The 21906-nt window shown below is 43.4% G+C and overlaps 1 protein-coding gene across 4 annotated transcripts in view; it reads right to left on the bottom strand.

The window, feature by feature from the left end:
- The window catches only part of ARID5B (AT-rich interaction domain 5B), a 177023-nt gene that overhangs the window by 41919 nt on the left and 113198 nt on the right, over nucleotides 1-21906 (bottom strand). For 3 of the 4 annotated variants that reach the window (XM_032423865.1, XM_032423866.1, XM_032423867.1), the window contains one exon: nucleotides 1690-1802. In XM_032423865.1, the coding sequence (XP_032279756.1) occupies nucleotides 1690-1802 (113 nt within the window). Of the gene's footprint in view, nucleotides 1-1689; nucleotides 1803-3210; nucleotides 3526-21906 lie in introns of those variants that run through there. The other variant, XM_032423868.1, reaches the window with a different exon arrangement.

The raw sequence follows: 21906 nt of genomic DNA, 5'->3' as shown, positions 1-21906 counted from the left end.
TAAGAAGTCAGTGAACATCAAATATAGAACAGGCTCCTGTTCTCTGCAGTTTTGTGGGTCCTACTGTGAGTCTTGAGCGGCCTTCCCCGGTGAGAAATATTGGAGGTGCTGGTCTTTCAGATCAATTCGTATGAGTTTTGTAAAATTCCCAGAGGCATACTTCATTAGTAACTCCAAATGACATGGGAAGGAGCTTCATCCTGCTGGGCTCAGGTACAGAACATACTGGGGTAAACACATGATGTCACCTTGGAGGTATGGGGCAGGGTGCCAACATAAGGCACCAGCCGTGCAAGCTCGGCTGAAGGCTAGGATCCTACAACTTTCTCGGTCCGTTCTACAGTATTGCAAACCACATCACAGGGAATGAACTGTTCCTGCTGACATTCTTCAAGACCATGGAAGCTGATAGGTAGTTCTAGGGCTGAGATGTCCAAATTACTAGAAAATGTCATTCTTGGTACCCATGTGCACTCATTTGCAGAAGGTCAAAAGAGCAGGACAAAAATAACTTTAGGAAAGCAGATCGGTGTATAGCCAGAAAATACACATTTCTACTGGTTGATCTCTGTGTTTTAACCCTTTGCATTCTTGGAAGCACGAAGAAATCCTAACCAAAAAGTCCTCAAAACTTCCTGATTAAACAATCATCCGCTGAAAGTAAGACTTGTAAACTGTGACTGTCTAGGTTTGGCTTCATTAAACTGGGAAGAGGAGTGGTATACAGAGCAGAGTAACAGTAGACTGTCAACACAGGACCAAATTCATATTTTCCTACATCAGAATCTTCCAAATTCACCACTAGTGAAAATGCTCCCATTTTCATAAGCTTAGTTCCTGGATCTGGAAACATAGTATCCAGTTGAAATCTGGTCTTCAATCCGGGTCCTAAAGGGCTTATTGCTGTCTTTGGCACAGAATCAACACCTAAGCGCAAAGACCCAGTAAACAGAACCGTGCAAATCTGACCAACCTCACAAAAGTCAAAAAGATAAGTCTAAAAATATAAAGTGACACTTCACCCTTCATGGTGCTAAATACCTCAGGCATGCACTTTCAAGACTCCAAGGAATGCTTGGGCAAAATGGGCCTGGGCCCGAAAAATAGTTTAGAATTTGGATTTTCATTCTGTGTTAATAGAGATCTTCAAGAAGATACAAATGTCTATATGGGTACCTGTATCCATGTAACTATTTTTCCATACAGGTAAATATCTTCAGTTTTACTCCAAGGTAAATTAGAGGTGACTTTGAAAAAATATAACTAAAAAACATAATTCTAGCTATTTCTAATTTCATCCTCTGTTAATCTCTGCAACATATTTAGATGAACACGTTCAGAAACAGGATGGTTCAGCTTGGTCTATTTTTGATACAAGCAGAGTAAACTATGTCATTGTGTCACCTTCTATGAAATCCTCAGCTTCAATGACGTGGGCGCTTAATCATCTGTCCTTTACCCAACAGGCCAGACTGGGAGGTGGGAAGTCTTTCTGTTGACTAATCAAAATGCCTACGCTCCCCCCTCCCCCAACCACCCAGGGGAGGGAACAGATACAGAGAGCTGTGAATACCAAAGCCAGATTCTGAATTGAAAACTGCCACCAAGACACAAGAGCAGAGAGATAAAGAGAAAAGGGAAAAATAACAAGAGGCAGCCAAATGGAGAGCAGGGAGCGAACGACCGTACCTTGGCCACAGCCTTGCCATCGGAGTTGTTGTTGGAATCTTTAACACCACTGAACGAATCTCTTCTCTGTGGGCATGGTTTCTTTTTGCGTGGTCTGCCTTTAAGATTTGGCGCTGAAAACAAACGAAGAACAAACTGATGTACATTTTCATTTGCATGGGTTTCCTTATTAAAGACCAAGAATGTTAATAGAGTGGTGCCCTCTAACCTGTTCGGAGGAGCGCACCCACGTGTGGAAGCCAACTTTCACGTTATGCCCCCTTCTCTGAAGGGCTGTGTCTTGGTAGACTCTACAGTTCTTCCCAAAGCTAATATGTCTAATTAGTATAAATAAAATGAAGCTCTCGGCTCTCAAGGACAATAATCAGGAAAATGCACTTCCCTATTGTTAGAAAAGAAACATGTTGAGCTGAAGGACAACCCTAAGCCAGGCTCCGAGATGATTCCTTTTGTTTTGTATCTCGTTTTCAGAAACCTAGGTGATATGCCAGCCCATTACGGTATCATAGTAATGTAGCGTTTGAAAGCCTCTCTCCTCAAAAGTGGAGACATGAGTGTTTTCTGAAATTATGATCCAAATAAGCTGATAGGATACAAATAAGTAGAGAGAGAGCACAGAAAGGACATTCATGATAACAATCAGAAAGATATTCTTACAGGTATTTACTAGTAATATTGCAACAAGCATGTTTTAAATCTCAGCAAATCTGGCAGCTACATTTAAATCAGCATGCTCTCTTTTCCTTTTCAAGAGAGTTTTTATGAAGATCTCAAGGGTTATTTAAAATAACTTGCAAAGATCACACTGAGGTTGGCCTGATTCCGTGAAGATTATACTTTTTTAAAGCCACAGACAAGATGCAAATCAAAGCTCTATTTCATCCTTGATGTTGAGCTCGATCCCTTTAAGATCCACAGAGAAAGCAGCAAAAAGAAGGCTGCTATTTATCTAGTGCTCTGACTGTCCGGCATCAGCTTTCACAGTGAGCTCCATCAGTCACCCAAGCTGAGCAAAATTAAAACAAACCACTAACCGAGCAGCCCTTGAACAATTCCAAACGAATGAATTATCCCTCAAGCAGTTTTCTTCCAGCCCTTTCGAGGCACCCACACTTTTTTTTATTGCTTTAAGGTAGGATGATGACAGTGCCAATTCTGTACAACTCCAACGCTTTTAATTGTTGTTCAACTTCCTGACATCACACAGTTAACCAGGGGTTTTAGGACATTTGATGTACTCATCTCATCCACATAACGAGTCCCACTCATTTGATTTTTCTACTGTGGATAACAGCTCTGCTGTTGGGAAAGCTCAGGAAAGCAGAGCTAGCTCCTTTACAGTCCGGCAAAAGTTTAAAAAGTGGCTTGTGGGGCTCAGCCCCCCCTCCCAAACCCGCTCTCCGCTCCTTCCCCCCCTCCCCAGACGAGCGTCCAGAAGTCCATCCCCCAAAGCCAGCCTGGAATTATCACAGGTAAACAAACTCACAGACAAACATCAAGCAAAGAGAAAGTAGCGATTACCCATTCCAGTCGACAAACATCTGCCTGAGGATGTCTGTGCTCACGAAAGCTACAGCATGTGACTGCTTCCCGGCCCCGTCCCTGGAAGTCTTGACTTGGTGTGGATGTCAGCTTCCCTCCCAACGCGAACGCGAACGCGAATGCGAATGTGAATGCGAGCTGCCAGGCTCCGCGCTCTGCTTACAACTCCCCTCCCCCGGCAGCTCCATTACTCATGTAAACACACAGCAGTGACTAGCACGGAGTGTGTGGGATGAGCTCTGAGGACTTTGCCGGAGTTGCCAGACTGGCAGGGAGGGCTCTGCTCCCCCCCCCCCCCCGCCCGCCCTCCCTGCGCAGGGTTGGTGATTTCATCGGGCCTGTTTTGTGGATCCTGACCTCCTTCTCCCCTGTCACAGCCTCATGCCACCACCTTCCTTGAACTGACCCGGGCCTTAGCCCGGAGCCAGGGCGTGGACTATTTTGGTTTGAAGACTCAGGGTAGCACAGAGGTGTTTCCACCACGGACCCAAGTGCTAAGACTTTAATGAGCGTGAGGGAAGGATGTACTTTCATGTCCCTTATCAAAATAATAGCCGAGCAGAAAGCTGACAGAAAGGGAGCATGATGTGGGGCAGGTCTGAGACATTTCACGAAAAAGAAACACAACAGTATCGCCTCTGTTCTCAGACTTGTTAACTATGATCTCTCCTTCCTCACATTTTGGCAAAAAAACACTTAAACCTAAAAGCATTTCTTTCCAGAAAGCTTTCAAATCCCAAAGGCCTTTTAGATAGAACTTGTACTGAACAGGCTGTTTTAAATACAGGCAAAGGTTCCGGGAACCGACAATAGGTCATCCTCAAATCGGGTCTATTTTCTCCATTCTTTGAGCTGTTTTCAGAACCCAGAGAAGCACATGCCCTTCCCCAGCAGATTCTGAGAATTTTAAATTTAGAACAGGCTAGCACCTAATATTCTGGTCACGCAAACTTAAACTCTAAATGGGACCTGATCAAGAGAAAAAGCCTTTTGTTCCTAATGAGGCAAGTCGCTGACATTTCAGGTAGGCTAGGCAAATCCCACCAACGGCTCAAGCCTCAGACTCACGTACCTCTCTTCTCATTTCTCCTCTGCCCTCCTTTCCTGGCTTTCTCTTCTGGAAGGTACCACGGTCTTCGTGGTACTTTAGCTGTAGTTTATGGGTTATTATCATCCTCGGTTGGAGGGTCCTTCAGGGCAGGACCATGTGGGATTCATCTGTCACCTGCCCAGCACACACCCAGGAGATGGCATTACATGATATCAGCCTGGTGAATGAGTAAGTGACGGATGAAACTAAAGATGCCCACGTGTACCTCCTTCAAGTCTTCAGGAGCCAAGCCCGCCAACCTGCCCATGTGCGTACCTGTCACACCGGGCACCTGTAAAACTGCCTTCACCTTCTCTATTTACACTTGAGTTCTGGGAACGTAACCCAGCGACTTCCAAGTTTGCTCTGAGAATTGAGACAGAAAACCTAAGGCCCTTGGTTCCTGATGACCGTTAAGCCTTTGTGTCTGGCGCTCCGAAGGACTGTGATCTTGTCCCCAATGCCCCAGTGCCCGGAAGAGCTGATGTTCAAAGTCCCAGGGAGAATGGAGCCTGCAGGACTGGGGGGTGGGGGGGTAGACCCCATAATGCAATCTGAAACCTCTGGGATCTGTAAGACCCCAGGCGAAGCTTTGGGATTGGGGGGCGGGTTTTTTTGGGGGGGGGGGAGTAAAAATTCTGGTTCCCAGGCTACTTTTTGTTCTTACAGAGTCAAGAGAACAAATCATTTGCCAGGCGGGTGAGTGAAAACAAATGCTTTATGGTGTGGTGGTGGTCAGGGGTGTGGGAAGCCGGGAGCATGCTTGTTGAGAGCACAACTGGCTCTAGTCAGTTCTACTACCAAAAAAAAAAAAAAAAAAAATGTGTGAAGCAATAAATGCACGGTGACTTTTACATGTGTATATAATCCACAGCCCAGCTCTGGCCTGGCTCATTCACGGAGTTCAGTCAATGCTCTTTACATGAATGTTTTCAATATTACACACGAATAATAATAATAGCTGCTATTTACTGAGCACTTTCTCTGTGCCAGTCAGCACTTTGCATACAATAACTCATTTAAAACCCACAGCAAACCAACAGGAAGGTGAGATTATTATCCCCATCTTCCAGACCAGGAAACTGAGACAGAGATGAAATTACTTGTCTTAGGTCATGCAACTGGTTACGGGTAGCAGAAGGATTCCAACCCAGAGTCCCTGTTTTAAGTAACTTCTGACAGACAGACACAGGCCCTCATTCTGTCTCATAATGAGATATTTATATGATTAACTTGGGATGGCGGGCACCAGGGAGCTTCCCCCAAACACCACATAGCACAAGGGTGCTAGAGTCCATCTCAGGCAGCAACAGCATCCTACAGACCTGACATGGAGCAGGGTCCCCATCGACCTGACTCAGTAGCAGGTAAAGGCTTCCACTAAAGCCACACAGGTCTAATAAAACTTAGAGCGCCGTGCACATTCCCCCTTTGCAGTGGGCCACTGATTCTTCTGCCTAAACAGTGAAAGATCTCTGTGGTTTTTAAAAAATCTTTCCTCTCTGACTGCCCATCTGTTCCTCTTACTCAGCGTCATGAAATTAACAAGTACGCACCTCTGTGAAGTCACTACTATTTCCATGCCGGTAATCCCAGGAGCATCAGTGACCGCCAGTGCTCCTGGCTACTTTGACATCTGACCTGTGTGTTTTGTTTTTTCCTCTTCTTAATTCCGTCAAACATTAATAAAATAGAGCCTTTTTTTTTTTTTTTTTTTTTTTTTTTAGGCAACATAAGCAAAAGGTTTTTGGGTTTGTTTCTTTTCTTAAAGCGTCTAGAAGCTCAGGGTTTTCAGGCATTCATTTATATATTCCCTTCCCTATGGGTTCTGACAAGTTATGTGTCAGGGCAGTGCAGGTGTGGGAAACTTTAGGCTCAACCCCAGCTCTTGAAATAATAATAATAAAACAAAGGAAATGTAACCAGTTACTGGCAAAGTAAATTGCTTTTGGCTTAAACGTTCCTGTTTTTTTCTACTGTGTTCTTCCTGTCATGACCGTCTCTCTTTTTTTATAACATTTATGCTCTTGGAAATACCATGAAGATAAACTGCTATAAAAGCAGGATTGACTCATCAGTTAACAACTCTTTCTTCTCATTTTGCAGAGAGGATTTTGTTGCCAAAGCAGCTCCATATTCTCTCGAGAAATTCTTTGTGAGCTTCCACTTAGAGATAGGACTTGCTTGTTGGTGGGGACTGCAGTTAGGGGGATGGAAAACCAGGCTTCATTTTCTTAAGAGTTTGACCCCCACGGTCAATATCTAGAGGAAGCTGGCAGAGCGTTAACTCACTTGATTTGCAAGTTTTGCGTGCGTGCGTGCATGTGTGTGTGTGTGTGTGTGTGTGTTTTAAACACTAAACACAAGCCAGAAAACTAAACTCCCCTGACTGATGTATTAGGGACTGACAAACATCATTCCTTGTATAGTACGCATTTCTGATAATACTTTGCATTTCTGTAAGGCCTTTCCTCTGAGGATTTCAATTCTCTGATATATTTTCTTTATAGACAATAATCTTAAAATACTCTGGCAAGTTTCAGCATGGAGCATTGCTCTTGCTGGAAAAAAAATACCCTAATTTAGTTATCATTTACTGTGTTCTATTTTCAATGTTTCCCTTTTGACTATTTAGAAACTTCCTCTTTCACTACAACAAAAATAGGATGAGTGTTTTTAAAGTTATTAATGTATGAGTAAAAGATCTAGAAACCAAGCATGGCAGAAGGCTTGATCAAAGCCACTCCTGAAATTTATGGGTGTAATAAAAGAAAGGCATTTCACAGATAATCTCTTACAGAATTTCAGTTTTCAAATACTTGGGAAAATAGAAAAGAAAAACAGAAGCTCTCAGCCCTCATTTTGGCTTTAACTTAAAGTCAACATTTTTATTTTAAAAATTCATAAAATGATTCCCTGAAACGTGTATTTCAAATCCGCAGCTATCTTCCCTACACTCACTACTCCACACCTAAGAGAGCGGTGCCAGGAAGCGGCAGCGGCCGCCCGCGGTGCTCAAAGTCTGTTAACTGGTTGAATCTTTCTGTGAATGCGCAAAGCATTCGGGACACACAGACTTAACACTTTTCAAGTTTACTTTTATTCTGTTTTCCCATAAACAACCTTCTACACCCAACAGGAATGTTTGGGTGGCAACTGTGTTGTCTGAGACACGAGCCCCCGGGGCCATCAACAAGCCCGACTCCATCTCGTGGGCCGTTCCCACGTAAATGCTGACTTGACAGTCAGAGGCGGGAGGTAAGGCAAACAACAAACAAAAGCCACTGCAAGAGTGTTATCATTCTCCACAATTGTTCTGACAGTTCCCTTTTCCAGGGTAATTTTTTTTTTTCTCAAATCAAGGCATGAAAGAGAATAGTTCAGAGGCGTGAACCGAGGCCAGAGCCGGCCGCAAAATGCCCTCACTCTCGGCTGCCCTGAGCGTTGACCGTCGTGTGTGCCCCAGAGCGCCCATCACACTGCCCGCAACCTTGGATGTCGTGGCCACCGTGAGTGTCCACGTTGGCCTTGGCCCCCAGCTCTCCCCTGGCGCCGTGTGGACCACAGAGCCCATAACCACAATTTAGCATTTCCAATGAACTACACTCTCCCAGAACCCAGGTCCCCTCCCACCTCCTGTGCAGGGTGAGCAGTTGTGTGGTTAGAAAGAGGGCAGGTGGGGAAAAAAAATGAAGCGGACTTCACACGAGGTCCAGCCAGTTTGGCTGTTTGTCAGCATCGCTGAGATCCCCACAAGTCACTAATGAGAGTGGAATGTCTTAGTGCGTCTGTCATACCTGGACTGCCCGGGCAGCTTAAGTCCAAAACAGCCGTGGACTTCATTGACTGCTCAACAAACCATGTAAGTAAACACTCTTGTAATCCCTTCCAAAACAGGCCCAGTCTTACTCACTCTTTGTTTCATACTTGTGAATGCTGGAGTGATTGTTAATGCCCCTGATCAAAGTTTTAGTAATTTCATAGGCATGTGATTTGCATAGCTATTTCCTGACCCGCCTTCTCTCTGCCCTGGAGGTCTTCATTTCTCAGAAACACTTAAAAACACAGATAATTTGACTTCTCCCCTTCCCCCACCCTATAAATGGAACTCGATTTGCTAGCTCATCTGTATTGCTAATTGGTTTGAAAGCATGTGACTCCATGCGTTCTTGCCATTAAAACACAAGCAAACCTCTTTTTTAGTCAGGTTTTACCAGCAGTGACAGGCAGATTTCTATCTTTATTTCCCCTCTGTGTCTTGAGGAGGGAGAGAAATTTAAATGACCAAATGTTATCTATATATTATTCCGAAACAATGTAGTGAATTCCAAAGGAATGCAGAAATGTTCTAGACGAGTATAACAGGCTTGTCTACAAGGGCGCTGGCAAAGAAGAAGGGGATTAGAGACACTTTTCACTACCATTTAGAGAATGAGGGGAAAATCTGGGCGCTAAATCTAGGTGCAGAGTGAGGAGAGAGTCTGGGTTTTCAGGAGACTGACTCTCTAAGGAGAGAATTCTGGAAACAGGGAAGGAGATTGAAATCCGTGCCAGAACTTTCAAACCCTCAGCTTCCCTTTGGCTTGTTCTGGCTACTCACATATCCGTCAGGGGACCCATTCTCAGGGAAAGCTCCCCCTCAGGATCCCTGAAAGGGACCGAAGTGGTGGCCCGCAGCTCTTTCACAAATGCTTACTTGTCTTTGAGGTGATGAGGTGTCCGTACCATGGCATCAGGAGCCGGTGGAAGACCCTTTCACCTTAAAAGTCCAAATTTTACAATTCTGTAAAGAAACATCAGGGCAGAGTGGATACCCGAAGACTTAGCTTGGTGCACAGACTACAGACAGGTGGCCATTTGGTCCAGGTGGTCCCTGCAAATAAAGGGTCAGATTTCCTTCCCCAGCTGCAAGGTCTTTTATGAAGTCGCAAACCCAGCAAAACCAAAAATGGTCTTTTTAAAAATGCCGTAGGGGCTCAACCTTCTACCCGGCAACTCATTTCTCCTGCTATTCTTCTCACTGGATGCCAGGTACCCAGGGTTCATTTCCAGGCCCTGGGGCTCAGGCTCCACTCTTAGTGGAGAAGATCATGCTGGATGTTGAGGAAAAAAACTGCGTGAAAGCTATTAACAGTTAGATTAAGTGCATTGTTTCGATGTTTACTGTGTAGTTCTTAAAATTTTGAAATAACTTGTGTTTCCATTTTTTGAAAACTATTCAATAAACACAGATTTAGTCTCTCTTGGTATGATTGTCTGGAATAAGAATAGAATATTAATTTAAGATACTTGTTTTTTTAAAAAAAATTTAGGCTATTTTAAGGATCCAGTCTGAAAATGCTTTTTAAGGACATTTTGATGTCTCTAATTTATGAAGTTTATAAAGATAGGACCTCTTAAACATAGAGGATTTTTGTCTCTCTCTTTTTCTTTTTGTTACAGTCAAAAATCCTGCTCATCTAGTCCATGATTGATGTGTTCTGTGGTGTTACTATTGAACAGGCCAGCACAGAAGTGAAAGTTACATTTTTTGTGCTGAATAGCCTTGCAAGGAGCAGCAAATACAGAACAGTTTTTAAACTCATATAAACAGAACATTCTTGTTCAGCCATTTCTCCAGGTTTGGAAATGAGATATTCCATTTTCAACATTGAGGATAATTGATTTGCTACATCTCTAAAGAAAACATTCCCTACTTGGAAATAAGTAAAAGAGACATTTGTGTGTGTGTGTGTGTGTGTATTAACATAGAGGTATTTAACTTCTTACAGACTTGGACTAATATGTTAAGAGAGAAATTTCAGTTTTTCAAACACATAAATATAAGAAAAAGTAAAAGGTCATCAAGTAATAAGCTTCCAATCTCTTTTTTAAGAGATCCCCAAAGGAAGTTATACTTAAAAGGGATTTTTCACACTCTTTACGCTTTTCTACCTTTCAGAAAGAATAATTGAAGAAGTTGGACAAGTCTCTTACTTAAAAGTAAGAAGATGGCTATTCTTGTTTGTCTGAAGCTGTCTCAGACATTTTTCTTTGCTCAGGTAAAGGCCGCCCAGCCCTGTTCTCTTCTGTGAGCTCCCAGCACCGTGTCTGAGCTTCATTTGCTCGTGGCTACCTAGGAGCCACTATACTGGAAAATGTGTTGAAGCGGAGTGGGGCGAGGGTCCAGAATGGGTTGTGTGTGAGGAGGCAGGGCAAGCTAGAGCGCTCGGGTAGTGGGACTGTGTGTGTGTCACATTGTGGAGAAACGTGGACAGATAGCCATCAGATGAACAAAGAGAATACACAGAAGAGGTTAGAACTCCCTCCCATTTTTTTCAGTGTAAGATAAAATGTTTCTATGACTGTTGAGAGCTGCTCTGTCTCACATGGTCACCACTATCCACGTGGGGCTACTGAGCACTTGAAATTTGTCCGGTACCATACTAAGATGTGCCATGAGCATAAAGTACACACTGGATTTCCAGGACAAGATACAAAATGTAAAATAGCTCATTAATAACATTTTATATTGATTCCATATTGAAGTGATATTTTGAATATACTGGATTAAGTAAAACACTTTATTAAAATTAATTCTACCTGTTTCTTTTTACCTTTTAAAATGCGGTTGCTAGAAAATGGTACGTTGCATGTGGCTTGCATTATCTTTCTCTTGGGGGATGCTGGTTTAGTCAACAATTCAATGTTATGATTACAGATAGGTCCTCGAAAATGTGTTAAAGAGTAGACAGAACAAGATTAACATCTGAAGCCAGAATCATCAGCAAAAGTGGTGATTCAAAGTTTCACTGAAATTTAGGATTTTATTTACTGTTACACGCAAGGATAGTCATGCATCGATGTTAGTATCTGAGAATTTTGCCAAAGCTGAGGTATTTCCTTTGCAAAATTCAGATCTGGTAATCATTGACTCCAGGTTACTCAATGGCCCCAATGAAGATATTATTTCATTAACTTCCTTAACTAAGATCTCAAAGCAAATGTTAAGCCTTGACAGGGCACTTGGGGGGAAAGTGGAGAAGAGACAGAGAAAAAGAGGCTGTCTAATTATTAATGTTACTAAGTGTTCTCTCCAGTTACCAACATGGGTTGGGTATAATGTAAGCCATTTGCAAACTGAGTAAGAGAAAATAGACCTTGAATGATTTTTGGCTGGTTGGAAGGTAGAAGCTGCTTAACCACAAACTGTTGAATAAATTCATGGTCTGGGTGTGTTTTCCTTTTTGGAGATTTCATTTGCAAGTAAGTAGAGAGATCAGATAGAGTCAGTCCTAAAGCCACCCAAGGGCATGGCCTTCTTGGCTTCGCCAAGTGCTTCAAGTCCCACGGTTCTATACAACGAAAAGTGAGATTATTCACTGAAGACAAAGCACTCCGATAAGCCCCGAAAAGTCGATAGAACAAAAAGGGTTGAACTCTAGGGGGCAGAGGAGGAAACACGTTCTTTCCCCATTCATTCTTAGCACGAATAGCCATTGGGGTGTCACTCTATAAGAAGACAGTAGCTGCTCCGTGGCCACCTGGCCCAGGGTCCCAGCCTCCCAAATAACTGGTCGCGGTGGCTGAAATCAAAGCCTAGTCCCTCCACCCCCTCACCTTTTGAATCCCGTGGCAGCAACAGCACGGAAACAGAACTAGACGTTAACAGCTCTCCAAATGAAACGGGCCAATCAAAGGGCCACGCATCCACCTGGATTCTTTTATGGAAACCCTCCCTGACCCCTCCTGTTAGGGTCCGCATTGTAAAAATAAAAGAACAGCAATGGTCACAATGGAAATAAGCTTAGGAAATATTTTCTTTTCTTAGAAGGCAGGAGTTGCTATAGCACTGCACTGAAGAGGTAGTAACACGCAGGGAGATTAAGAGCAAATCCCTACAACACCAGCAAATTGTGCAGTGAATATTACACATTCTACTGTGTAGTACTTACAACATTTTTTAAATGAAATTACTTGGCAGGTTCCACCTACAGCCGGGGAAGCAGTCTGCACACCTCTGGTATGTTTCTGATACCTAACTTTACCAGTATTTGTCTTTGTCCTCCAAACTTTTTTATAGCAACATGGTATGCATATTTCAGCATCCAACGTTATTAACTCATGACCAACTGTCAGTTGATGGTTATCTAACACATGGGGTCTCCAAAAAGGGATCCTTATTTGGGCAAAAGCTCTTGTCTGCACCAGTCTGTCTATATTTCCCTTCAGAAGAACTTTATTTGGATTATTATTCGCTGTTACTTGAAACTTGGAGGCTGCATGTGGCAATCGGAAGGCGGGGAAATAAATCCTTAGCAAGTGAAAACACTTAGCTGATATTAAAACCCTTTCTAGCTTTGTTAGCTTGAAAGTCAACTCTTGGTTGCCCTCTCGTGGTGAATCTATGTGATGTGGTGGGCAGACCATACAAACCCAGAAACCAACAGAGTTTAATCAAATACAGGTAAGCACATTCATCCTTGAGAGACACAGTCACAAATCACAACCTTATGTTGTTGTATGTGTTTCAGAATTTACATTTAGCAGCCCTCCCATGCGGAGTGGGATTGGAGGAGGAGGACCTGGAGCGGGGGAGGCTGTAATATGGAAATTAGAACTTTGTCCGGCATATGATAACTTCACTATGTTTACTCCCATAACTGTTATATATGCAGCAAACTGATTTTTATGAGATTTAGAAACTTCAAAAAAAATCATGTCCACATTTTAAAAGTTCCTTCATAACCAAAAATAGACTGATGTTCCAACTGGTTTGGAATTATAGGAACCAAGGAAAGAAGTCTGAATAATTCCCTAATATGGAAGAAAATCACTTAAAAAAAATAAGGAACAGCTTATTTGTTTTTGACAATAGGCAACATACGGAAACTTGGAATGTATAGAGCGAAGTGTAGGTACACCGTTCATTCATAGCCTCTAGAAATAAAATTTTATAAAAATCTGAACTCCAAATTTAATAATTGGTTACTCCATTTGGTATTTAATTTTAATTTTTAAAAACACCATTTAACATTTCTGCTGTACGTCTTTCGACAATTTCCTGCCTGACAGGCCCATCCCCAAAAAGCAAACAAACCTGGTATTAAAACAGACTGAGCGGCTTAAGAGAAAGCTGGGGGCAAAGTACATGAGAACATAAATTATTTTTCATCATATTACCAGCAAATGTACCATTTCCTTCTTCATGTGCCTTCTCTTTAGATAAAAGCCGCTCCTCTAACCTGCATTCACAAAAATGCTCTCTATTTTTAATTTGAGTTTAATATGAGTTTAGGGGCAGATTCACCTTAACTTGGCTTTTCCATTCACACGTGGAAGTTCAGTTTTGCAACAATAGTTGTTGTGGTTTTGTCTCTGAATTAGCAAAGTTCTTAAAGTAATTTTACTATAAAATTAAACAGCTGTGAGTTCTTTAGCAAACATGATGATTCTTGTTCTTCTTTGTACTATTGTGCAAGCTGAAATACCCTTTCTTTCATGTCTTTTTATTCCAAAATGAATTCCCTAGTTAGCCTTGTTTAGCTTAAAAAAAAATAATAATAATAATAAAGAAGGGGGTGGGGATTTGCTGACCTCTGAGATTGATCAGAATTTAAGCACGGGGCGTTTACACAAGGTGCACACTCAAAAGGGCTTTTGTTTTGTTCCTATTATGGAATGGAAAATTATATTCTGCCCCGATATAAAGCAAATCCTGGGGTACAACGAAGCTGTTTGCAAACACTTCTGTGGAGCAAGGCATCTTACGCCTATTTTGCAGATGAGGAAACTGAATCCTCGATCAATGGTAAGGAGGCGAGAACCGAAGACATTCACAGAGGCTGGAATTAAATTTAGAATTTGACTCCTAGCCCAGGACTCTAGCCACGTGAGGGCTCTGACTCTTTGGAATCAACAGAAGAGCAATTTTAAAACATTCTTTTGACATTATTAACCACAGCCTCAGGGCTTGGGGAAGTGGGGGTGGGGGGCGGGGCCTGGAAACAATACGGAGCTTCTAGGTGACAGCGTCTTGCAACAGGACTCATAAAATGGGTTACTTGATCCATACTGCCATATAGTCTAGGAACGTTCAGAGGCTTAATGATTCCCTTTGCATCTTAAAAAATGAAAATCGAGATTCGAGGGCTCGTGCAGACGACCACCTCCTCAAATACAGAGCCAGGGAATCATTACAAGGCATGGAGTACAAAAAGCGGTTCTTGGCTCTTCAAAGGAATTTGGAACCAAAGATCACTGCTAGGTGCTGGTGAATCCACAGATGTTAGGACAGCAGGATTCTTCATTTGAGTAACTTGGAAAATGTTGGAATTCCAGAGTTTAAGAAGAACCTTAGATACCACTAGTCCAAACTCTTATTTGACGCACCAGAGAAGGGAGGCTCAGAGAGTCTGCAGTTCTGCCTGAAGTCACACAGCTAGTGTTGGGGCTCCCAGAGACACTGCTGTCTGTTGGTTGCATGGGATCAGCAGCAGATGGCTTTTCAATGGGCCCTGAATACCTCCTCTCGGGTCTCCGCGGGGCGGGCTCTGTCATCCCAAGACCGCATTACTAAAACACACTTTCCAAGGAACTGCAATTAATAAAGTCAAATGGGAGCTGACAAGGACATTCCCGCTGTGTTCAAATGCCAAAACATACAACCGAGAAAGCTCCCTTGGAGCGCACGGCCTGTGGGTCCTCCTGGCGAAACTTCTGTGTACCACAGAGAAGAGTGCTGGGGCCCGAACAGGAGGGACCAGGAGGCGAGCACGTGGGACGCCATGGGGCGACCCCCCAGCACTGGCATCAGTGCGTGCCACCTGCTTGCTGTCGGTGGCTGTGCTGAAAAACGAAGGGGCCTTCCTTGGATGAGGGGAACTCAGGACCTCTGGGGGCCAGGACGACGGACCACCGCAGACCCTGCTCTGGAGTGGCCTTGCTATCTTCCAACAGGAACGATACCTTAGAGGCCGCAAGACCACTCATGGCTTTACTCCTGCGTGCCCACGCTCCCAGACTTCCCTCGGACAATACCCTTCCCTTTCCACCTTCGTCCCTTCTGCCCCTACTCTTACTTTTTCTCCTAGACTGACGCTGGGCATCACACCCCCTTCAAAAGCTTCCTTATTCCCCTCACCTCCAGCTGGAGGAGGAACCCTTTGTCCTCAGCTTCTCCATCATGCAGGCTTCTATCCTAGCTCCTATCATCCCATATTGAAATTGTAGGTCTCTCTCCCTCACCAGACTCTGGTCTTGGTTACAGTAGGTGTTCAATAAACATTTACTGAACAAGTGAGTCTCTCCGTACCATATTTTGAAAGCACTGCCTGGTACTTAGTAAGAGTCTAATAAATATTTATTAAGCTGCTGATCCCACCGGAGAACATAAACACCTCTGCAGAGGGCAAGGGGGCTGGGTTGCTCTTGGCGGCTCACCTTCCTGTCTCTAGCACCTCCCACTGGTCATAAGTACAGTTAATAAAGAGAAAGAGTGTATCCCCCACATTTTAATTCCCACTCTGTAACTCTGAGGCCCAGCTCCTGTCAATCACTTAAATGCTTAACAGAAATCTGCCCTGTCTGTGAATCTATGGATCTGACCTGGTTTGCCAAGACCCTCCAACCCACAGAGATGCTGTCTCTCCTGGAGAACCCTCAACAGGGAGAAAGTCAGTGACACCGAAGAGAGAAGAGAAATTAAGTTCCCAGGGGAAGATAAGATGGCAGACTGCCTGGTGAGAATTATTTTTTAAGGAACCCCATCCCTGCAAAGCTGCCTAAAAAAAATGTGCCTGCAGACAAAAGTCTGGGCAAATCTATAATGTAGAGATTAAATTTAAACTCCAGTAAAGATTTTTAACAAAGGGATCAATAAAATAGGAGATTGATCTTCAGTTAAAAGTTCCCAGTAATGGGATAGTCTAGAAATTTCATAAATAATGCTTTTATCTTGATTGCAAAATAATCCCCTGCCACAAAAACAAGGCGAATCAAGGTAGGAAATTGTTCAGCGGGAATTAAAATGTCACACTTTACACAGAATAAAGCACTGCAATCACCAGGAAAACACACATTGCAAATGTGTTAACACAAAATTACATACATCACTTAATTATATAAGCGCACAGCTCCGAGTAACCCATTAGCTAAACATGTCGGGCTGCGGTTGAATATATACATGCAATATTTTTAGCACAGAGGGGATGTAACTATGTCAGGCCTGGCACCATAAAGCCTGAGATGGCAAGTGCTATTAAACTGAGATGCAATCATGTTGAAAAGGAAACATGAACAAACAGCAGACAATTGAGAAGAAAATACAGTGAGCTTGTGTTCTACTACATGTGCTTCCAAAACCTTATATAACTATTCATTGTCTATTTCATCTGGCTTGCATCCCGGGTTTGTTCTATGCTATACTAATTTTATAATAATAAACTGCTACACCAGTTTTATGAAATCACGCACGCAGAGAGGTTGCAGATGACATTACATCTGATTATCTTCGCCAGCAAAGGACACTGTTCTGAAATTAAACACAGTCTCATGCAAAATCATCCACTTTGTTTAAAATGTCCCCTAGAGTTTGCTTCTGAAAAAGCGATCCAGCATCTTTCCTTTTGTCTCCAAAACACTGGTGAAGGTGGTAAAATTGCTCTGGATCCCCACGTTTCATAAGGAAGTAAAGAGGGCACAGACTTTGAAAAACAGGTAGCTGTTCATTGACTTCACGGACCAGGCAACCAGTATGACCCCAAACAAGTCATCATCTCTCGCTGGGGTTGAGTTTGCTCATTTATCAAAACGGGATTGTATCTCTCTCTTGAAAGATTATAAATGGCGAAGACTATGAATGAGATAAAATGACACAATATGCCTGGCACATTATTTGGTACCCAGAAGACACTAATAAATGGTGGATGCCATTATTATTACTATTATCGGCACAGACACAAGGGAAGAGTACATTACTTTAAGCATTTCAAGAGGCCAGTGGTTCTCTGGTGGGAGAGTTATTGTCACTCTGGAAACATCTGAACCTTCAGCACAGAGATAGGCACCTTGTAGAACCCAGCAAGAAAGAATAAGTACAATGAAAGCTAGAGGATCATTTGACACAAACCCCTGGTATACCTCCTTGGAGGCTGACTGTCGTCTACTCTGGCAGAGCCTTTCATCAGAGAGGCAATAAGTAGGTTGTTAAAAGGGGAGAACATGTCTTGGTAATAATTGATTCTATGTTTTAGACCAGTTTAAATCTTAACACAAAAAGTGAAGAAAGAAAATTGCCACACAGTAAAGTGTTGCCAAAATAGGATCAGAAAACATTAAAATGAAAATAAAAAAGAGACTATGCTAAGTATCTTCATTCTCTAAATGAATTGTTCAACATTTCTGAGGCCCTCAGGCTCATCGGAATCCCCTGTACCTTAGAATCACCATACAGAGGACTCTGCACATGGTGGGGGCTCAATAAATAGACAATCAATGGAATGGAATTGCATATGGTGGGCCAAGAAGAAAAGCAACCTCACGTTCATAGCTGTCCCAGTACAGACAAATCTATGGGAAGGTTGAAACCCAGACAGGGTACACAAGGCTTTTCCTCTGGGTTTTTATAAGAACATTTGTATGAATCAAATCTTGCTTTAAACAAGGCCATGATGTGGCAAAAGAGAAGATCAAATTCTATCCATATGAAAGTAAGGGAAGGTCTCTTAGGAGGAAAAAAGAGTCATTTAAGAAGAAGCATTTAAGATCCTGGTTTCTTACTGGCCAAATCAAGTCCTGGTTTTGTTTCTCACATCTACTATTTGTTGACTCAATAAATATTTGTTGCATTCGCCATCACATGCCTGACCCTGTGCTAGTCCAGCTGGGGATAAAACAGAGAAGGTAACGCAGTTCCTGACTTTAACGAGTTCACATTTTCAAGGAATTGAAGAACAGCAGGCCTGTTTCCTCATCTACAACATTAGGGGTTTATTAGACAAGACTAGTACATGGACAAAATCCGCCTGGTGCCAGAGTTTGTTTGGCTCGGGCAGTTTTTGTCAATCATTGTCATCAATCTAAAATCATGAGATTTTCACCTAAAAATCAGCATGTCTGTCTGTTCTTAAAGAGTTGAGAGATCTGACAACACTGGGCTCATACTCCTACAACACAGCAAAAGACTGGCGCTGAAAGTAGCAGCTCCTTTCGACAGAGCATGGGCACCCAGTGCTTCCTGATTTCTTATAGGGCTTCACCTGCCCTCTCCCCCTGAGCTCCCTGTTGACACCTCAGAGTACCCGCGTTTGTGACTTCTGATCTGGAAGCTCATTTAGATTTTCATTTCAAATGAGGTATGATCATGAGAGCCAGCCAAGGGTATAAATCAGTAACCTGCAGAGAAGAGGTAGTTCCTTGATTAACCCATGTTCTTTACCTAGTGGTCTCAGTCCAAAGGTTACAAGATCCTAAGTGGGTTACCAGAGGAGGAGCTATCATCCTTCTTAAGGGCTTTCCACAACTTCATTATCTCCACATGCATTTAGGATTGGGTAGAAAGCAGTCCTGCCTGAAGGCAGAAAAGCGTATGAAGCTTCACTTAGAAGTCTCTCTTATTTTTTTACATATTCCCCCTTTGCATGTGTCCAAGATGAATAGGACATTTCAGTGGGCCTCCAAGGATGCCAGACCAGATCTCATTCCTCTTAAAGATGCATGGCCTGATTCCTGGGGGATCTACTTTGAAATCCAGTCATCTCAGCCACAACTCGAACTGTATTTGCTCTTCATTCATTTTTAGACCCTTTGCGCTCCAAAAATGCTTCTTGATGGTTGCTAGGCAACTATTGTTGAATACATGCAAGAGGCATTAATTGTGTGAACACTTTCAAAAACAGAGGGAAAATTGTTTAAAACCGAGGACACTGCCATACCTAAAATAAAAAGCTGTCCTGGCTTCTGTATGTCAGGGGGTAAGATGATTCGCCATAAATTACTCCCCTACTCTCTGTCTCTCCCATCATCCCTCTTCAGCCCCCCACTCAAAGATGTAAATCGCCTCCTCTTCAAGTCTCACTCCCAGGATAACCGGGACTTGTCTTGTTAAATATTCTCTGCTTTTCTGTTGTGTGGTTCCTCACTGACCACATTTTTCCTGACATGTGTATTTCATCCTTGCATATCCTCGGGGGTAGGACAACTTGTGGCTTGTCACTTATTACATCTAGCTTTAGAACCCACTAAACTTATCATATAGCGATCGTCTCTTTCTCTGACCCAAATGGAAACAGCAAGAACTCTTCTATTTTCCACATCAAAGACTATGCTTTCCGCTGATGCCAAATGCTCTGTGCTTCTTACCAGTAAACGCAGACTTCATTTTATAGTGTTTTCCCTGCACTTTTTTTTGACATTCCAATGTTATGATCAAGCTACAAAGACAGACTTCCATAAATTGAGTCAAACGTCTAAACTAAACAAAGGTAGAACTTGTGGCAATGTGATCTCCTTCTCTTGTTCGATATTAAGTGAAGAAAAATAATTTTCCATCAGAGTCCTAAGGGCAAACTAAGCTAATTACATACTCTTTCCACTATATGGTTCACATGGGTAACTTAGTTTCATCATCTGTAAAATGGAGAAAATGATTCAGGGTTTAGAATAATGCCTGGCACCTAGTAAATGGCATATAAGCAGCATCAACGGCAGTACTATTACTACTACTACCACTATTATTATTATTTCTGGGTCTTAGATTCATCTTCCCACCATTTCTTGGCCATATATTCTCATCTTGGTAATTCCAATCAAGGATTATGTCTTTCCTATGAAATCATTTTTTTAAAAGATTTATTTATTTATTTGGGGGGGAGAGAGAGAGAGAGCATGCACGCGCACATGCACTAGAGCAAGTGGGGGGAGGGGCAGAGGGGGAGGGAGAGGGACAAGCAGACTCTGAGCTGAGCACAGAGCCCGAGGAGCGGCTTAATCCCAGGACCCTGAGATCATGACCTGAGCTGAAAGCAAGAGTTGGACACTTAACCGACTGAGCCACCCAGGCACCCCCTGCTATGAAATCAATTTTGAAAAATATTGAGGATAATAGACTTAAACACGGAGAAATAAAGAGATTCTGATCAGACATAAAATTACATTAAATAAAAAATATGATATTAAACTTTTGAGTTAACTTTTGGAATCCACAGAAAGAAGAGAGGGCATGGTGCACCTGGAACGGAGAGTGTCTGTACGGTGTGTGCAAGGGTTAGGGGGCTGGGAGGGGAGGAAGAGAATGAAAACAGATGCAAGAACATCATGGCTCTGGAATATTCTGGACAGATCAATCCTAGGCCTCTCTGTGTCCCTACTGCCACCTCAGACTGTCCCATAACCACTTCCAGAGAGCAGATAGAGGCTCGCAGATCTCCCTCGACTTAGGTGAGTCATGGTACACGCTGTCGATCTCTAACAAGCGTTCCATGCTCTGCACTGCGCTGAGAGCTTTATGTGCACTTAATCCTCATATGATCTCCCCTTGAGGTGGGTAATATCACTAACGCCAATTTATTTTAAAGATTTTATTTATTTGAGTGAGAGAGAGAGAGAGGGAGCACGAGGGGGGGAGGGGGAGAGGGAGACGGAGAAGCAGGCTTCCCGCTGAGCAGGGAGCCCAATGCCTGGCTCGATCCCAGGACCCTGAGATCATGACCTGAGCGGAAGGCAGACGCTTAACTGACTGAGCCACCCAGGCGCCCCTCACTAATGCCCATCTAAGGATGGGAAGACTGAAGCTTAGAGACAGAAAGGAACTGCCGGGGAGCACAAGGCTGGATGTAGTAGTGAGTGGGGACTGAGACCCAGACCCATGTGTCGTCCGAGTTCACCTTGCTGGCGCCCCGCCACCTGCCTCTGCACAGCAGCCCGCCCCAGGACCGACCGGGAGCGGCCTCCGTTCCCTCAGACGGGAGGTCCAGGGGCAGAAGCTGCTAAGCAATTGCAGGGACCACCGGCATGCACTTAACACACGCTTGCTCACTCCATACTGTGAACTGGCCCTTTGGTGCTTACCTAACTCCTTCGAACTAAGACAGGAACAAGCCCGCGCTCGTTCATTTCTCTCCCTGTCCCACACATTATTAAAGGAAACTCCTCTCGTTCCTCGCTAAGGTAAATATAATACCACAACGAAGAATCGTCTGCAGCAAATATTTCTTGAGCACCAATTCGTCTCATGAGGGTCACCAAAGAAACACAAGACCCACTTCTTGCTTTCTAGGGAAACAGAACCGAGCTTGTTTGTTGGGAGTTCTGGCATAGTCCTTCAACAGTCAATGGTCACCTAGGATATGTAGGCTACGTACTGGGGACACAAGGGTTTCCAAGACTTCCCTTGGCCTTACTCTCATGAAGCTGAAGTTCCGGGAAAGTAGATGGGTAGGTGCTGTCAACAAGTAAGAGGAGAAGCTCCGGGAACATCGCAGGGGGACTCACCTCCTGGAAGCATGTGGAAGACCTCTTTGAGGAAGTGATGTGTAAGCTGAGGTCGGCAGGACCGAAGAGGTTCGCCAGTTTGAGGGGGGAGATGACAAGGAGAAGATTGCTCTTCC

The sequence above is a fragment of the Phoca vitulina genome, unplaced genomic scaffold, assembly GCF_004348235.1.
Source record: "Phoca vitulina isolate PV1807 unplaced genomic scaffold, GSC_HSeal_1.0 scaffold29, whole genome shotgun sequence".
In the NCBI taxonomy this organism is placed as follows: domain Eukaryota; kingdom Metazoa; phylum Chordata; class Mammalia; order Carnivora; family Phocidae; genus Phoca; species Phoca vitulina.
This window is presented reverse-complemented; position numbering and strand designations above follow the sequence as displayed.